Here is a 19,152-nt window from a genome sequence, read left to right as displayed (position 1 = left end):
TATTTCTCTGATCTTCTCCACCGTCTGCTTTTCCTCTTCTGTGAATCTGCCCAGCGCGATGACAACCAGGAAGACATGGGGTCCAGGAGAAGAAAAGGAGATGCACTGGCCTATGTCTTTATGTGTTTTATCCTGGGCCCACCTGGTGTCAAAGAGACCTGGGGTGTCAATAACAGCAACCTTTTGTCCATCCACTTCAGCATTGCGCTTAGAGCACATATCAGTCATAGACGTGGCGCTGAACTTTGATTCAAAGCAGTTATGCCCAAGAATGGTGTTTCCTGTGGCACTCTTCCCAATTCCAGTCTTCCCCACCATCACAATCCTCAGTTCTTCATCATTTCGTAGAATAGCTTCTGTTTGAAATGATGAAGAATATAAAATTAGAAGTTACACTTTAAGTATTTGTAAGTTTTCACAAATAGACTTCTCCCCTGATATACATCCCTCATAGGTCACGCAGCAACTACGATAAATTGTTTTGGTTTATTGTGAGGCAGGGCCCTGTATTGGCTGTATTATATGTACATGTAGTTATGACAGGAGCAAAGCAGGAATAATAGCACCAATAAGGGTGGGCACGAGTGGACATGGATAGGTCGAACAAACTCAGGGGACCACCATTCATGTCCCGTTTGGAATATCACAGTAAACAGCAAGTTTTTCCTCTATATATGGGCGCCCGCTCTACCAACTGAGCTACCTGGGTACCAAAACTATATATTTTCGAAACACAACTAAGTGGTTTTGTTGCCTAAACCAAACCAAACTGTGACCGTTTTGAAAACACTAACAAGTTTAAAACTGCCACCGTTACTTTTTCTGGTTTAGATATGAGGACAGAAAACACCCCTGTGGGTCGGATTAGGGGGAGGGCCAAACGGCCAGTATTGTTGCATGTTTTGGTCAACGTGGCATCATGACTTTGTGTAAACATACACGCCAACTTTCTTAAGCTAAGTGGCGTGTCATCTATACTTTTTCTCAGATATCCGCGTATGTATATGACGTGTTATCGCGATTAGAAAGCTACGGTTGAGTTTAGGAAAAGAAAAACGGAGTTGGCTTAAGTAAAAGAAGCGACAGTTGAAAAAAAGAAAAAACGTAAAGGCAGAAAGCGACGATTGAGTTTAGGAAACGAAACACGCAGGACATGATCCCTGGTCTCCTGGGTGAAAGTCCTGTGTTTGACCCATCCTCCACCCCCCCGACCAACCTCCCTACGCGGATTTTTGTCTTTTTATACTAATCGCTACGACGTAAATTCACACCCAATCGCAAGGTAATGTAAGTCAATGGAGGCCAAACGGCATTGATAAAAACACTAAAAAGTAAGTATGCGTCTTGATAACACGCCAATAATGGCATACCAAATGGCGTCTCATACATACGCCACTTCATGAGATCAGTCTGGTTTTGGAGGACTTGTTGGTTGATAGTGATGGGCTTTTCCAACACTATCTATAATTTCAGGAACGTCTGTCTGTCTGTCTGTCTGGGTGTTAAGCGCATATCTCTCGAACCGTTAGTCCGAAGAATTTCAAATTGACAGGTGTCTTGCTATGGGCACGCGTAAGTGCAGTGCCAACTTTGACTTTGTTTGGATAAGAAACGCAAAAGATATCGTTAAATATATAGGTAAAAGAAGCACACATTGGCTTTTGCCGCTCTAGCCGCTGGCCACTCCCCCTCTGCTCACTGCATAGCAGAGACACATGCAAAGCACAACCAGCTACAACAAGTGCAGACAGAGCGTGATGTCACTTAGGCCTATAGGCAGGCTATCTATCTTATAAAGCGAGACGTATCTGTGTGTCTGTGTTTGGGGGGGAAGGTAACCTGCACATCAGCCCTTTGACTCTTTTACTGCTATTGTATTAAATTGCTGTGAGTTGGCAGAACATAACATAGCCTAATCTCAGAGATTATTCCTTCAGAGTGCTGTGCAATGCAAGACAATCTCAGAGCTGAACCAGACAGATAGCCTACATCAGATTTAATCAGACTGCACCCGCAAATCAAATCCCCTACTTCACCGTCAAGCCACTAAACCTGTATGGAAATGAACACCTCAGCTGAAATGTTAAATTCCTTAATGATCCGACAAGAGACCTCTGTCTCGCTCTCTCTCTCTCTATCTCTCTCTCTCTATCTCTGTGCGCGCACACTCACACACACAGTCCGGTTCTGGTGGTTGATGATTGCAGATATGAGCTGTTTAGCTCTCATAACAGGCCGGGTGGGTAGCGCACTGCCATGAGCCAATGACGCTAATGTCTGATTACTCCACATTTTAATTGTGATATTTTGTGATTTACATTCTGATTCTGCAATGTTTTCTGTCAGGGAAATATAGAAGCACAATGTCTTCCTCCATAGGCGCCGATTTATGTTTTCCTCCGTGGGTGCTCACGGGCGCATGCCCTTTAAAAAAAAAAAAAAAAAAAAAAAAAAAAAAGTCAAAAAATGTTTGCATTTCAGAACCTTATGAAACGGACAGAGGCCGATACAAACACACTGTTAACTCGATAATAAAGCCGTAAAGTTTCAACTCAGGACAGCGCCACTTCTCACAAATACAGATAGGATTGGAGATGAGAAGTTTAACTGACCACCAACTACTGCCCACCTGACGCAACACCACGACCGGCCACTTGCGGTGCTCTGTATCCAGCGCGCAGTAACCGATTCTAGGGTATCAACTGCGATCAGCTTCGTGGGAAATTAAGAACTCTCTGCACTTATGGTGGATGTCGTCGATGCACTTGCATCATTAGCTTTGCTTTTTTAATAACAAATAACAAATCTGTCCATTTAATTCTCACTGATTACCTGACGCACATGCACACACTGTGGGGGGGATGGAGGCACCGTTTTCCTCCAAGAGAGGCTGTGATTGGTGGATAGGATATGGAGCAGGGGACTGGCAGCGACATAACCAATCACATTATGACAGACGCTCCACTTAGCACCAATTGCAATGTTTAATTTTAAATGAATGTAGCCTACTGGCAGTCTGGCACACATGGGTGCTCGGTATTTTCCGTGGGTGCTCAAACTCCGGAGCACCCACGGTATCGGCGCCTATGTCTTCTTCTGATGTAGACGTAGCCTACACTAAGTCAATAGATAGTAGGCTATACAGTGGAGTTGCATATTAAGTGGTTCAGGAGTCTTCTGTAAGTCATTTTGGGGTACAATTTGGTTTTGAAGAATTCTACAAGCAGTAGAATTGGATATCCAACTGTGTCATTTGCCAGTTTTTATTTTTCCATAAGTAATTTAAAAGATGACACTGATTCTTCAGCCTTCTTCAGTAAAGGAGTTCAAGATCTGAGGGGTACAGACTGTAAACAAGGGTCCCTTTAGTCCTGATCCAGGACTTACAGTAGGATCAGCCAGCAGAGCCCTGCCTGATGATCTGAGGTTGCACTCTTGCTCATCGGTGAGCATCAAATTAATCCATGAAGTGCTTTACAGCTAATTAGGAAAATCTTAAAATCAATTCTAAAACTCGCTGGTCACCAGTGAAGACAGGGCTGATATGATTTTGTTTTTTTTAGTTTTCTTAAATTCAAGCAACCATGAAAGTGTAAGATGGCTTTTTGTCCCTGAATACAGTGAATTACAATAATTTAACTGAGATATGTCTACATACAGCTGCTACGTTACCTAAGGAACTCGTGTTGTTTTTTTCCAGACACTAAAACATGATGCACACAGTTGTTGTCATGGTTTGTGGCTTGTGAAGTTATGGAAGTTAACTATCCGGAAGAAATATCTTTTATTTTAATTGGAAACACAATTCTTTTTTAATATATATTTTTTTATAATATTTGTATTACATTTTCTGATATAAACACAGACAAACAAACAACAAAACAACATGGCCACAAAAAAACTAATCTCCGACTACCTGTTATGTGATATACATAGTACAATACACTCAGAGAAAATCGTCTCCCTACCTTAATAAACTATGAAAGTATAACTGGGAAGACATGGGATCTAACAGTGGCGATTTCTTTAACCTGTTAGGGCCGGTGGGGGTTAACAGACATGTTCTGATGTGTTACATAATAGTATTTAACCACAAAAGTTCAAAACGTTTGTCAATATGGACATGCTGTATATCGTTTGATTGGTAAAATTCTCTGCAATTGAATCATTCAGTTCATTTTACTGAAATCATAAGCACCAAAGCATTATTCATGATCTTAGTGCTTATGCTATTTGAAAAAAAAAAAAAAAAAATTATGATGCTTCCCTACCTGTACGCTGTAGTAAACGCTCAATCCTCTTCCATTCCTGGCTTATTTATATTCCTCTAGTCCGTAAGTGTCCACAGATCAAAAGGATAACAAGGTTTTTTCACAAGAATTAATCCAGGTTATGAATATTGTCCTGTAGAACCCATGCTAATTGTCCGCTAACTGTCTGCTAACTTCATTAGCCGATCTCGTTCCGTCTGAAATAATATATTTCTCCTTGCCCTGCACCGTGTTGCTGGGTATTTTTGTTTTCCTCAGGTTGCTGCCTACAAACTGAAATTATCCCCACCTTTTTCTGTTAAGTTTTCACCCCGGGACAGCCCCGGACGCCCAACAAGCGCTCCCACTGTGGGCGTCAATACGCCAAGCGCCATCTCTCTGAGCAGCCATCTTAGAAAAAGCTGTCATTGGCTATCAACATGTCAATCATGGCAGTTGTAGCCAATCACATTCCCTTTCCAACGGTATATAGCATGATAGGAATATCAATGGGAACCAGTCCAAATGAATGGGTAACAGACCTAAGCCCCGCCTCCCAGAGCCAGCATGCGCATACATGTGATTTATGAGAAAAAAATATGATCAACAGCGTTTGAATGAATGTAAAAAGGTTTTGTAAGTCATTTTAAGTATTTTGTATGTTTTTTCTAGTAGCATAGAAGTGAGTAAAAGCATTTAGCAACATTTGGTCACTTGGAGAAGTTTTGGAGAGGTTTCGGTTCACCGGTGACACTTGTTATACCAAATACTGAAAACTCCCTAGCTCCCATTAGGTTTGGACTAGAGTTCTGAAACTTTATAGAGGTCTTCTTGACAAGGTCTAGAATGTATGTGTTGTGTTCTGCATAGTGTGGCACAAAGTATTTCTTTATTTTATTTCAAAAATTACGTTTTTTTAGACAGGACCAAAATAACTATTTTGAACCATGTTTGAACTGCTGTAGTGTATGTTGTGTTTTAATCACATGCTAATCAAGCACATGTCCCTAGAGTAGAAGGATTTAGGTTTCAAATGAAGCCTCATACATGCATTTTGGCCTTGCAGTTCTTCTTTTATAAGCTTTTCCCTTTGGGAACGAGAAATAGGCGAAAATCAGGCAAAAGAGGTGGATGTTAACAGGTTAAGACTGCAAGGGAAGCTCAGCTTCCCCTAAAATTGAATGGTCAAATATGTACTACTATTGTGTTAACATTTTATTGACTAAAATGCAATAGAATACGTTCATCTCGAAGACGAGTTGGTTCAGAATTAGCTGACTCGATTTCCTTCTCATACAATCCTGTAGGGTCTCAGTGCATTTCCCTGTTGAAGCCTGGCGTCCGTTGACTTCAATGGTCTGAGCTTTGAGCAGTTTTTTTCAGTGCTTTGAAACTAGACGGTCATTGGATAAATGTTGCGATAATGTCCCGCCCACGGAAGCTCAGCGTCTCTGGGGGTCAATGGAGCAGTGGGCTGGCTTGGACGCTGGGCTTTTGCGTGACGACTGGAGGGTCTGTCGAAGGACTGTATCTCCTTTTGATTGACAGCGATTTTGTACTATAAAAAGTCGCCGAAGCTCTTCAACTTCAAGCAGAGCTCAGCTCAGCCCCATCGCAGATTTTGCAAGTGTTGTTGAAAGACGAACTGCTGCAACCTATTTCTTGGTATTTGCTTGGCGAAATAGCTAGCCACTTTTCATCATACATTTCATACAATGATACACCACATTCCTTGTTTCAGTTTAACCTAATTCCCACATTTCCTCCTTTGAGTTTAAGCAGAAAATGTGAGAATACTGAGCAGCCTTCTTTGATGAGACCCTTTAATGTGAGGACTGAGCAAGCCAAGAAGCAGAACCTGAGGATCAGCATCCAGCTGGACATTAAAAATCAAATTCAGTTTACTAACAATTTAATCCCAGTACTCCTCAACGCGGATACATGTCCACATACAGTGCCTATAGCTTCCCACCTCTACTTGTCATTTGGAACACTTCTCAGACAAACTTGAGTTCATCCTGTGTCTGAGCTGTGGTGTGATCTGCAAGCGATGCAATATTCTAAACTGAGTCTCTCTGGTTCTGTTACATATGGAGATCTCTCTAGCTAATCGCCATATTTCCAACCATGATGATTCATCTATTGTAAGATTGAGATCAACATTCTATTTGCATCAAAGATACTCTAAGTTCATATTGCTAGCAGAGTTGAGCTCAGCATACCAACGACCGAGAACTGCTTTCTTGCCTCTACCAAGAAGTAAACGTTCCATCTGTGAAGTCTGACATACCTGCTTTGTTTCTGAATGAAGTTGCGAATTTGCAGATACCTGAAGAAGTGGTTTCTCGGGAGAGAGAATGTAAGCATCACTCCTTTATCAAATAAATGTCCCAGAGTTAAAATCACCCTCTCCTCCCTCATCTTAAATCCCATGTCTGAGCAAGCTGGGGCAAAATCCACGTTACCATATATCGGAGCTAGCGAGGACAATGTTTTAGAACGACCCTCTAACTTCCTTATTGCTTGCCAAGCTTGCAGACTTGTAAGTAAGTAAGTAACTAAGTTGTAATCAAAATGTTATTGTCCCCCACATTCTTAGTTTTCCTTGAGTCCAAGGAAAATAAAAGACTTGAGAGCCCATTACCTGCATTCACAGATTCCAGATCTAGCCACACAGATTCTGGGTCATTATTAATCCACTCAGTTATGTATTGAAGCTGTACAGCCAGCTGATAAAGCCTAATATTTGGGACGGCTAAGCCTCCCTGCTCTACAGACATATGCAACTTAGCCATTTTTAGTCGTGGTTTCTTTCTGTTCCAAATAAATGAGCTGATCCAGCTTTGTTGGATTAGTTATAAAAGCAATATATCATCCGCATATAAGGCAACAATGGGGATAAAGTCTTTGTAAGTGATCTAGGTAAAGAGCCTTTATTAAAGGATTCGTTTAGCATCTCCAAAAAAAGGTCCCATAAGCTCTGATTTAAAATCTTCATAAAATTCACTACTAAGGCCATCTGGGCCTGGAGATTTCCCTGATTGTAAGGTCTGCAATGTCTCTAAAACCTCCTGCTTCGTGATTGGTCCATTTAGCCCCTTTTTTGTTCCTATCAGTCAAGTCCTGCACCTCCAGGGGCTCTTCACTACTATATAACTGGCTATGTAGGAGCTGGGGAATCCAGGACTCCATAAACCCTAGTTGGGTTTGTCCCCTCCAGCTTCTCTTGCAGGCCAATAATCCTCAGGTTTTTGCATCAACCTCTAGTCTCATAATCCTGAAGCCGTTCTGTCAGCTCCTTCGCTGTTTTTTCCAAGACTAGCAAACGCTGCTCAGCATCAGCATATGCATTTTTCACCACTAAAATTCCCTGTTCCGCCTCACTGACACAGTGACTTCTTTCAAACTCTGAGAAATAGTTGTGGTGATATCGTGCAGCATCTTTTCTAATTTTTCATCCATCATAGTGCCAATATTCGCCGTCATCGTTTCAAGGGCTTTGGTCAGACCCGAATCAGGTGTCATGCTAGTGTTAGCCGCTAGCATAGCATCGTCATCTTGGGAGGAGGCTACAGGTATATCTTTCTTCTTCAAAAGTTGTTTAGGAGGCATTTTACCCGCAGGTTTGTTCAAGAATCTGTCCAGGGACATCACCCGGAGTAGCCACTCTGCTTTTCCGTGAGATTGAACACCACCAAGAATAAAAAATGCCAATATTGCAGGATAAGTGTGCCAGAGCTCCGCCAAAACGTGGCTACTCGGGTGCTTGCATCACCGGAAGTGGAAATGCAATTTTTATATATTATTGTATATATCTGCTGTCAATCTACCGTTAGCCATGTGCTTGTTAATATAATCTGAAACACTGACAAATAGCCACAATCAATCACTTCATGAAAACATGACACAAGCGTGTGCAATTTTTAGTGTCCCATGGAAACAGTTTTTCCTGTGCTAGTTGCAGCGCATTTCTGTATTTCTTTGTGTTTTTTTTCTATCAGCATAATTTTTTTTTCTAAATGCTGCACGTGTGTTGTCGAATTCATTGATTTTTTTCTTAATTTCCCATGTGTTGAGCTCTCTGGGCCACCTAAGTTTAGGCTTGATTTCAACAAACTACATGAAGGGATCTGAAATACAAAGGTCGAGAGAGCCTTGTTACACTACAAGTCACACAGATGTGAGTGTTCACTCTACCAGTCAGCGTGATTCATTTAATAGTTTTAAACTACAACAATCAAAAACTAAACATGGCATATAAGCCCAAATGCTCTGCAAGGCAACCCTACAGTTTTTTGTCAGATAAGATAAGGGGATTTCTGTTAATATATAGTGTAAAGTGTTTTCATGAGATCCAGGTGGTTAGGTCTCTCTCCTGTGCCTGCCTGATACCCACCTTGTGTATGAACATATGTGGGTAAATACTCAAAGTTTACTATAACATACATGTCTCTGTAGTGGTCTTAGTCACTGCACAGCCAAGACAATTATTTTAACAGTGTGGTGCAATTTCCAGTTTACGAATTCATGCTGTATAAGCTGAGAAGGTGGTACCCCAGGTCTCATTCATAACCTGTCTCAGGCAGAGGAGTAGTTCAACTCTCTGATTCCATAGCTGTATGATAAGACAGTGATGCCTTAAGGGCTCCCATTCCACCAAGGTCAGGGGAGGAAGTTAACACATTCTTATATAAATACACACACATCTACTATTGCAGTATGGTCAGACTGACATTGTTTTTTGGTCTGTGCTGGGCTGTTTGGGTTAATGATTTAGGCTAGCATATGTGTTCACGGCGCCTGCAATATCTTTGTTTACACTGAAGGTTTAGCTAAACTTGACACCTCCAGCTTGAGTTTAAATATACCTTCAGGAAGACAGGTATTTTAGAAATTGGGATGGAACTACATAACTACTGTACATCGTGGTTAAATTGTACTAGCTAATCCCAATTATCCTTGATCGAGATTTCATTAAATGCTTCTGTGTAAGAACCTTCATGTATCTGAGCTGTTCTTTCTAAACTTAAAACAAAAAGTAAGGAAATTTGTGTTTGGTGGATTATTATTATTATTTCTCTGTGGTAACAATGCTCTTTGGCAATAAATGTTATACCGTTGGAAAGCCTGTTTAGTTCCCTTTCAAATGGTGCCCCATTTTGTGGGATGAGCAGCAGGGCATAGCATGTGGGTTGCGCTCATGAAAAATAACCAAATCTTCTTTGCCATTGCCAAACAGCTTATTCTGCCATTGACTCGTTTGATGTTTGGTGGATTGGATGATTGACGTTTAAAGAAACAAGACAAAACACCAAACGAGTCAATGGCAGAATAAGCTGTTTGGCATTGGCAGAGAAGATTTGGCACATTTTTCATGAGCGCAACCCACATACTATGTGCTGCTGCTCATCCCACAAATGCATGTTCCTTTCAAATGGGGCACCATTTGAAAGGGAACTAAACAGGCTTTCCAACCTTCCAATTTATTGCTGAAAAGCATTGTTACCACAGAGAAATAATCCACCAAACACAAATTTCCTTACTTTTTGTTTTAAGTTTATTTACAAAAACATACTGAACACAACTTTAAGTCAAAGAATAATATAATAATAATATTAATAATAATACAAAAACATTAATACAAATATTAATATAATCATAACAATTGTATCAATTCTAAAATAGAATATAAATATGAATAATGATGTCATGACTTACCACGGTTGAAATTGTTTGCCATGTTCGGATTCAAGAGTAGAGTTGATACTGCCACTGAAGTAAAAGTCTTTCTTGTGCTGCACTGTCAAGTCAGAGAAAGAAAGATAAACCTGGATGTGTAAGAAGTTGGTTCAGTTACTCTACAGTGTAGTTAACTCATATTCCACCCTTTAGATTTAGCCTTAAAGATTAAATGAACCATAATGTAATTGTATAGTTGTATAAATGTATGTATAGTATATAGTAATATATAAAAAGCCTGTATTTTTAAGTGTCTTCATGGCATTTTACATAAAACTAATACTTTGATATTTTCAAGATCTCTATGAATTTTCAGAAACTATTAAGATTACAGACAGTAAATTACAGTTTAATTAGGCGGGCAGGCAATGTGTCGTGTTAAAAAAATAGAGCCCTGTGTATTTTGCTCACAGGCACTCACTTTTATTTTATACTCTTCTATCAAAGCTGAACAATAAAAGCACATATATTGTCCATATTACATGCTACAAAAGCAGATACAGGCTTTTCTTGCTCACTTTCAACAATTGTGTACTAATTATGTCAACATGCCCCAATGGATATACATCACTTTGGATGATGGAAAGTTCTGATGTGATCCAAATTCATAGGGTTGATACTAAGAGCTGTCAATCTTCCTCTATAATACCATTCAAATTTCTTTTTTTTTAATATTTGGATATTTAATGCTCAAATGCAGCCTGTTATTAATATGTACTACACTACTCAGGCTAATGCACTGTCAATGCCACTATAAGCATGTGGTTGTTGTTACACGTTCTGTCCACTAGAGGGACTCCTAACATTAGCCTGGCCTTGAAGGGGATCTACGTCATTGCACGCAACTTTGTTTACATTCATTTTGCAGCACGAGCACACAGCGACAAACACAAATCAAAACTCTGTAATCAAACATTATCTAACACATGTAGTGATGCAGTTCCGTTGTAAAGGCTAACGCTGTTCAGTTAGCACAATGACATCATGTTAGAAAGCACAACCAAAATGATTTGTCATAAACTAAGTAACAAAAGTGTTAGCCATGATGCTATATGCCTTAGATGCATTGATAACTAAGGCAAACAGTGCTGCCACTACTATTTTAGCGATTTATAGGCAACCTTTTTCTTGCAGATTGTCATGTTACTGACAATACAGCTGTTAGAAGGTAATATATGAAGTCAAAGCTAACTCTGACAGCTGTAGGGCTGCACATTAACTTTAGCTGTCTCCATGAAGCTCCCAGCTAAGCTCGTATAACTGTAGTGAGTTATAGGAGTGAGCTAACCAGAACGAGCTAACTAATGTTAACATAAGCATTTGGGCTCGGTGGATGTAGATTGTAAAGTCATGTTAAAACTATTTCCCGTCCTTCTTCTGATTGTCTGTAACTCCCCCTGAACTAACGTTACTTGGTACATAAAGTTAGCTCCGTGATGTTGTACTAACGTTACTCGGTACGTAACCTTAGCTTACACCCCGATGCTTAGACCTCACAATGCCTTGTGTTTCTCACTCCCGCAAAGTTACATACATGATACTACAATGCAGCTCTCTCATAATTACTGATCACTGTATCTGATGCTTTAAAAGGTCACATCTGTGCAAAATAAATCTCATAATAATCTCATAAACATACAATCTTATAAAATACAGACTGTTCCTGTACTCTGTACAGATAAATACTTATGAAGGTGCTGTTATATATTGTTCTTGGGATAGTGTGGGTTTGCACAAGGTTGACCCCTTTGATCCTTTATGGGAAATTTTACGTAACCTGGATTTAGGCATCTTAATTGTTTTTAAATGTCCTGATACATATTATGGCCATTGCTCTATTCAATTTGATACTGCAATTTTCCAGCAAGGAAATGAAAGCTTATTGCTTTAAGTTAAAAATGTGCCTGTTATGGGCTGATTACTTGGCTTCTTGTATTGCTGCTTGTAGTTTAAAAACAGAAGGCCTGGAAAGCACTTAAAGACCTCATATTATGCTCATTTTCAGGTTCATGATTGTATTTAGAGGTTATATGAGAATAGGTTTACATGGTTTAATTTTGAAAAAACACCATATTTTAGTTGTACTGCACATTGCTACAGCTCCTCTTTTCACCCAGTGTGTTGAGCTCTCTATTTTAGCTACAGAGTGAGACATCTCAACTTCTGTTCCATCTTTGTTGGGAGTCACACATGTACCTAGGTAAGGACTACTAGCCAGTCAGAAGCAGAGTATGAGGGCGTGCCCTGACAGTAGCTAGGTAAGGACTACTAGCCAGTCAGAAGCAGAGTATGAGGGCGTGCCCTGACAGTACCTAGGTAAGGACTACTAGCCAGTCAGAAGCAGAGTATGAGGGCGTGCACTGACAGTACCTAGGTAAGGACTACTAACCAGTCAGAAGCAGAGTATGAGGGCGTGGCATGCTAGCATCTAGGTGAGCATTATAACGTGTGTTCCAAAGTGACCACGTTTGTCTCTGAAGTAAAGGCTGGACTACAATATTTACTTTTTTTATTTTTTATTTAACCTTTATTTATTCAGGGGAGGTTCACTGAGAGGCAGCCTCTCTTTTGCAGGAACGCCCTGATCACATTCACAAAGTTCCACATTCATACCTGGAAGCTGCCCAGTACAACCACAGTCCGATCTGTTGGCCACCGAGCAGCTCCACAATAGAGCTGTTTGGAGCAGTTTGTGAACAGTGTTTTCTGTTGGAGATGGTAAGTCCCTTTGGGGGGGACTTTGGGCTTTTGTAAACATATAATATGAACGAAAAAGATACATCACACAAGAAAGGTAAGGGAAAAAAGCCAAAAAGCATAATATGAGCACTTTAAAAAAGATGTTAAAAGAAATGTCAATGATATCAAATCATTGGCCTTTCAGTAGAAAATGAACAAAAAGCACTTGCACTATGCCTTTGAGTTTAAAAGAAAAGATGGACCTTAAAGGAGAACTCCGGCCGATTTTTACCTGAATCTTGATCGAGTGCTGTCAATAGGACAACAAAAAAAACAAAATCGGTGATAGCAAACTGGAGTTGCTGCAGCTAATGGCCAGAGCTCCCAGTTAGCTAAAATGCCAGTTGTGGGGCCATGTTCTAGAGTGCCTAACAATTATGTCAACACAAATTTTAATATTCCAGTTAAACTGCATTTCAGGATGATTTATTCTGGTTATTCAGATTTTTGTTCGGTGTGGTTGCTCGATTTCAGCCAGGTGCAGACGCCAGCGCCGGGGTTCTGATTCTACCTCCCCGACTGATCAGAAATCTCTCTGATATTGCTGATAGCGTTGTTACCACCTTACGCTATGGTTTGTGTTGGCTGGGTTCAGGTTGCTGTAGTTACTGGGCGGTGGCTAGCTGTGCTTTGTCCCTGGGGCGATTGTTTGCTTTGCTTCCATCAAAGTCTCGGCAGGGAGTGAGGCAGACATAGCGGTGTGCGCTAGTTGGGTAAGATGGCATTAGATTAGTTGACTTAATTGTGGGTCCAGCGCTTTCATTCATGGTCAAAATAATCATAATAAAAATATGTGAAAAGCTTGTTGAATGTTGTTACCTTATGTTATCGTACGGTTTAGCCACCAAGCATTAGCATGAGCCACTTTTCAATGTAGCACATTGTAGTAAGCTGGATTTATATAACATATATGTCAGTTAGGTATCTACTGTTTTACTGTGTTGCAAAATGACATGCAATTAATGAAAAAATGTGTGGCAGAAAATCTGATTACTGAGTATAATTCTTTGACATTTTGTGATTTACAATTACTCTCTGAATCATCTGCAGAGTTCTTTTGCCAGTCTCTTTGTTTGATTAAGTGTCCATTTTTAAGTGTCTGTATTCTGTTGTATTTGTCTATGTTGCGTCTATGGTAAATTGAGTTTTTGGTGCCTGTATATTATCTGTTGTAGGTTTATTGTTATCGGGCCCCCTTCCAAAAAGATTTTTGTAGCTTATTTGGGGTTTGCCATTTCACGTGGCCTACATATGTTCATTGTACCTTCCGAAATTGTGTTTAAACGAAACGGATGGACTGGACTGGTGGAACACAGTGGACTGTAAGTTACCAATACAAATATTTGAATCTTTGGCCCCATTTAACATACAAATCCGACATTGTAACATTATAGGTATGACTAAAATATGAAAAAGCATAATAGGTCTCCTTTTAAGATACTAAAAAAGGGAGGGGACATGTTTCCCCCAACCCCTTGGAAATCAAGAACAAATTATTTATTTTTAAGAATTATATTTTTGTCATGAAGCTACATTAAGCCAATGTTGTTTTTCTTTAACCTTGTTGTTGTTGTTATTATTATTATTTTTTAAGAAATGTTTCTTGTTATTGTAGTGTAATTAGGATACTTTATGCCAAATGTTTGGCATATATAAAAACATATGAAATATGAGTAAGTCACCAACCATTCTAAAAGATAGGGTGTGGTTTGGATACTACACTACATTTTTGCAGTCATGTACAGTCACATATACAGTCTACATCTGAATAGTATCAGAATACTGTTTTTCTTAACTCCCCTGTGTTGCTCCCTGTGGGGGTTACTCTACCTCTCTCTTTATTCCACTGACATACTGATACATTGGGCCTTTTCCAGCCAGAAGCTTTTGACACATAAATAATAACCATGAGAGCAGTGCTGAGATTTTATACATATGGCAAATACATGGCAGCTGACATTAAAATTCAAAATGTGAGATTTAGAGGAAGTCATTGTTCATTTTTGTTTACAAACAAAATTCTCTTTCAGACATACAAAGAGTGAGCAGACAGTGAATTTCTCACCTTCTGACGTTCCTGTATGCCTTATCAGACTGGATTTTAGCTGCTGGTAATTTCTCCTGCAAGATGAGAGGTGTGATGTTATTGTGAACAGAAATTTAACTGACCAGTCATTTATTTACTGAAACTTTTGCTGAGATGAATACTGCACTACGCACTAAGAGTTATACCTCCTGAGACCTGAGCTGTCTTTACTTTAGTGATCACCAACACACCGATCCCTGAAAGTTCGGCCCATCCCTATCGCACCACTTTCGTGACAAGTGAGAATGTAATGGACCAACATGCCTGCACCCTCTTTTGTTCTTGAACTATATTGAATACAAAAATTAAAACCAGAATCTTTATAACATTAGTTTATTACAATACAACTGAGAACATGAATGCCACAAATCCTGATGAAGCCTTAAAAAAGAAAAGAAACAAAACAAGAAAGTGTGTTATGAAAGTGTAAGCACGGGATTACTTAAACAGTTTTAGGTAATTTTTAGTTTTTAAATGCTTAATTGCATGCTTTTCTTTTTCCTGCAGTCCATGCTTGTCAGCCACCACTCATTCTGATAGATAGCGAGGGGTTCAGATACTACACTTACATTTTTGTTGTAGAAATATTAGGATCAGTATTGTTATAGAAATATTATTATCAGTATTGCTTGACATTTAAAGTTGGTATGCTCATTGCAAGAGTTGTGTGCAGTCAGAGGAAGTGGTTACAAGTTCCTGGTAGGGCACACTTGCACCACCTGAACAAGGATTAGACTCTGATGCACAGAGAGTTAGCTTCAGTTTCACTTATAGTTTAATACCATATATAGTATTGTTCACCAGACAGAGTAGCAGAATAGTAGGAACCGGATGTTATTGTGGTCGTCAGAGGAAGTTGCACCAGACTGAGGACCCAAACCTGTTGAGTGTGTGTGTGTTTATGTGTGTGTGTGTGTGTGTGTGTGTGTGTGTAGCGTGACAGAATAATCTGCAACAGGAGGATGAGACTCCATCAAGGAATATAATAAAGAATTATGGTCGAAGGATATTGTGGAAAGGGGCTCACAAAGTTAACCAAGACTTTGTTATCCTGAGCTCCGTACTTTCATGTCTGAAGTCTGGGATACTTTGTGTCTTTTGTGAGCCCACATGTTTTGTAACTCAACCTGTTGATCAATAATCTTTCCCTGTGGTAATGTACAGTCATGTCTACATCTGAATAGTGTCAGAATACTGTGTGTTTTACTCTACCTCTACTTCACCGACTGATACATTGAGCCATTTCCTGTCAGAAGCTTTTCACACAGAAATAATAACCAAGAGCAGTACTGATATTTTATACAAATGCTTACCACAGCAGTTGACATAGTTAAAATTCACAATGAGAGATTTAATGGAAGTCATTGTTCAGTTTTCACACACACAAAAGCTTATTTCAAAGCATACAAAGAGTGAGCAGACAGTGAATTTCTCACCTTTTGACGTTCCTGTTTGCCTCATCAGACTGGATTTTAGCTGCTGGTCATCTCTCCTGGAAGATGAGAGGTGTGATGTTATTCTGAACAGAAATGTAACTGACCAGACATCTATGTACTGAAACTTTTGCTGAGATGAATACTGCACTACGCACTAAGAGTTATACCTCCTGAGTCCTGTGCTGTCTTTACTTTAGTGATCACCAACACACCGATCCCTGAAAGTTCGGCCCATCCCTATCGCACCACTTTCGTGACAAGTGAGAATGTAATGGACCAACATGCCTGCACCCTCTTTTGTTCTTGAACTATATTGAATACAAAGACTCAAACTGACATCTTTATAACATTAGTCCATTATATTACAACTGAGAACGTGACTGCCACAAATCCTGATGCAATCTTAAAAAAGGAAAGAAACAAAACAAGAAAGTGTGTTATAAAAGTGTAAGTAAGGGATTACTTAAACAGTTGTAGGTATTTTTTCTCATCAGTGTGTCTACAAAATTTAAAAAAAGATTTAAAATGTTGTTTTTAAATGCTTAATTGCATGCTTTTCTTTTTCCTGCAGTCCATGCTTGTCAGCCACCACTCATTCTGATAGATAGCGAGGGGTTCAGATACCACACTCACATTTTTGTTGTAGAAATATTATCAATATTGCTTGACATTTAAAGTTGGTATGCTCATTGCAAGAGTTGTGTGCAGTCAGAGGAAGTGGTTACAAGTTCCTGGTAGGGCACACTTGCACCACCTGAACAAGGATTAGACTCTGATGCACAGAGAGTTAGCTTCAGTTTCACTTATAATTTATATACCATATATAGTATTGTTCACCAGACAGAGTAGCAGAATAGTAGGAACCGGATGTTATTGTGTTCATCAGAGGAAGTTGCACCAAACTGAGGACCCAAACCCTGTGTGTGTGTGTGTGTGTGTGTGTGTTTTGTAACTCAATTGCTGGACTCAGTAAACTTTGCTTACCTTGAATTTTTTGTCTCAGACTCAATTCTTGAGTTTTGTTATCATAAGTCCTATTAACAAATACGAATAAGTCCTAATAACGAATTAGAGTAAATTGGAGTCAGATATTTCGGCCTGCGGGCCTGTGTCTTTTTCGCCAAAATTCCCTTTCACTGTGGTAATGTACAGTCATGTCTACATCTGAATCTGTCAGAATACTGTGTGTTTTACTCTACGTTTACTTCACTGATTGATACATAGAGCCATTTCCTGCCAGAAGCTTTTGACACATAAATAATAACCAAGATGATACCACATAATAATACAAATGCTTAACACAGCAGCTGACATTTAATGGCAGTCATTGTTCAGTTTTTGTGTATGTGAAAAACATTTAAGAAAAACAGAACAATGAAACTGTATTATAAAAGTGAAAGCAAGGGAATTACTTAAGCAGTTTATGTCATTTTTCTCATCAATGTGTCTACAGAATTAAAATTTTAAATCTAAAATTTTGTTTTCAAATGCTTAATTGCATGCTTTTCTTTTTCCTGCCGTCTGTGCTTGTCAGCCACCACCCATTCTGATAGATAGTGTGGGGTTCAGATACTACACTTACATTTCTGTGGTAATGTACAGTCATGTCTACATCTGAATAGTGTCAGAATACTGTGTGTTTTACTCTACGTTTACTTCACCGACTGATACATTGAGCCATTTCCTGCCAGAAGCGTTTTACACAGAAATAATAACCAAGAGCAGTGCTGATATTTTATACAAAAGCTTACCACAGCAGCTGACATTAAAATGCACATTGTGAGATTTAATGGAAGTCATTGTTCAGTTTTCACATACACAAAAGCTTATTTTTAAGCATACAAAGAATGAGCAGCCAGTGAATTTCTCACCTTTTGATGTTCCTTTATGCCTCATCAGACTGGATTTTGGCTGCTGGTTCTCCTGGAGAGGTGTGATGTTATTCTGAACAGAAACTGACCAGTCTTCTATTTTCTAAAACCTTTGCTGAGATAAATACTGCACCACGCACTGAAAGTTATACCCGTGCTGTCTTTACTGAAATTTCACTATTTTTGTGACAAGCAAGAATGTAATAGACCAACCCTAGGCGTAAATCCCAGGGAGCTCGGGGGGGTCAGGACCCTAGAATTTTCATTAACAACAATGCTGTGTATTGTAAATAACATTATGATGTCTACTTAAAATATCTGTGTAAGCAGTAAAATAATACAAACCCCAAAAATGATTTTTAAGTTTAGAAACATTCTTAGTCCCCCCTCCCTTTCCTCACAGTGGTTTGGTCCACTGCCTGCTTTACCCAACAAGTGTGGCAGACCACGGGAGAGAATGAGAGAACATAACTGGTAGTAACGTTAGTTGTGGAATAGTAAGCTGTTCAAGGCTGTTTTATTCACATTATAATGAAGTTGTTCTTTTCTCAAATAGAAATGATGCTGAGTAATTAATAAATTAGTCATGACAAAAACGTTTTCTATGTTAGTGTAATATAATGTAACGTTACCTAGCTTGTTTAAAGCCCATGTTGCAAGTTAATGACCACTGTCGATTAATGGGTACATGAAGAACTCAAGATATGTATATAATTTTGAAAAATTCTCCAAATGGTGTTAAAGGCCAGTTTTTGTCGTTTTTGGTATTAGCAGTGTTTTTTCAGCCATCAGGCAACAATTTCAGAGTAGTGACGAGACCTATCATTGCCTTCAATGGCCTCATTTGGATGAAAATGAATGAAAACCATATTGGCATTTCCAACATTAAGTCTTTTTCAGTTCAAGATTGAAGTCATGCTTGTTCGGTTGTGATTGCTCAACTGCCCTTAAAATGTAATACAATACACAGAACACGTGAATTCCATTAAAAACTGTTTATTAGTTCTTCTTGTGTGAAAATCTGAATCCGA

At 39.3% G+C, this 19,152-nt stretch overlaps 1 protein-coding gene across 1 annotated transcript in view; it reads right to left on the bottom strand.

The window, feature by feature from the left end:
• Nucleotides 1-18,284, bottom strand: part of LOC114560991 (myb-like protein X) — a gene marked incomplete at its 3' end in the record, with an annotated part of 36,000 nt that extends 17,716 nt beyond the window's left edge. Inside the window, exons 1-3 of the mRNA XM_028586623.1 lie at nucleotides 18,122-18,284; nucleotides 14,794-14,849; nucleotides 9,969-10,050 (exon numbers count right to left, since the gene is read on the bottom strand). Coding sequence (XP_028442424.1) covers nucleotides 9,969-9,990 — 22 coding nt within the window. The remainder of the gene's footprint in view (nucleotides 1-9,968; nucleotides 10,051-14,793; nucleotides 14,850-18,121) is intronic.
• Between the last annotated feature and the right edge of the window lie 868 nt (nucleotides 18,285-19,152).

The sequence above is a fragment of the Perca flavescens genome, chromosome 9 (genome assembly GCF_004354835.1).
Source record: "Perca flavescens isolate YP-PL-M2 chromosome 9, PFLA_1.0, whole genome shotgun sequence".
Classification (NCBI taxonomy): Eukaryota; Metazoa; Chordata; class Actinopteri; order Perciformes; family Percidae; genus Perca; species Perca flavescens.
Note: the sequence above shows the minus strand (reverse complement) of the source record. Positions and strands in the feature narration are given on the sequence as shown.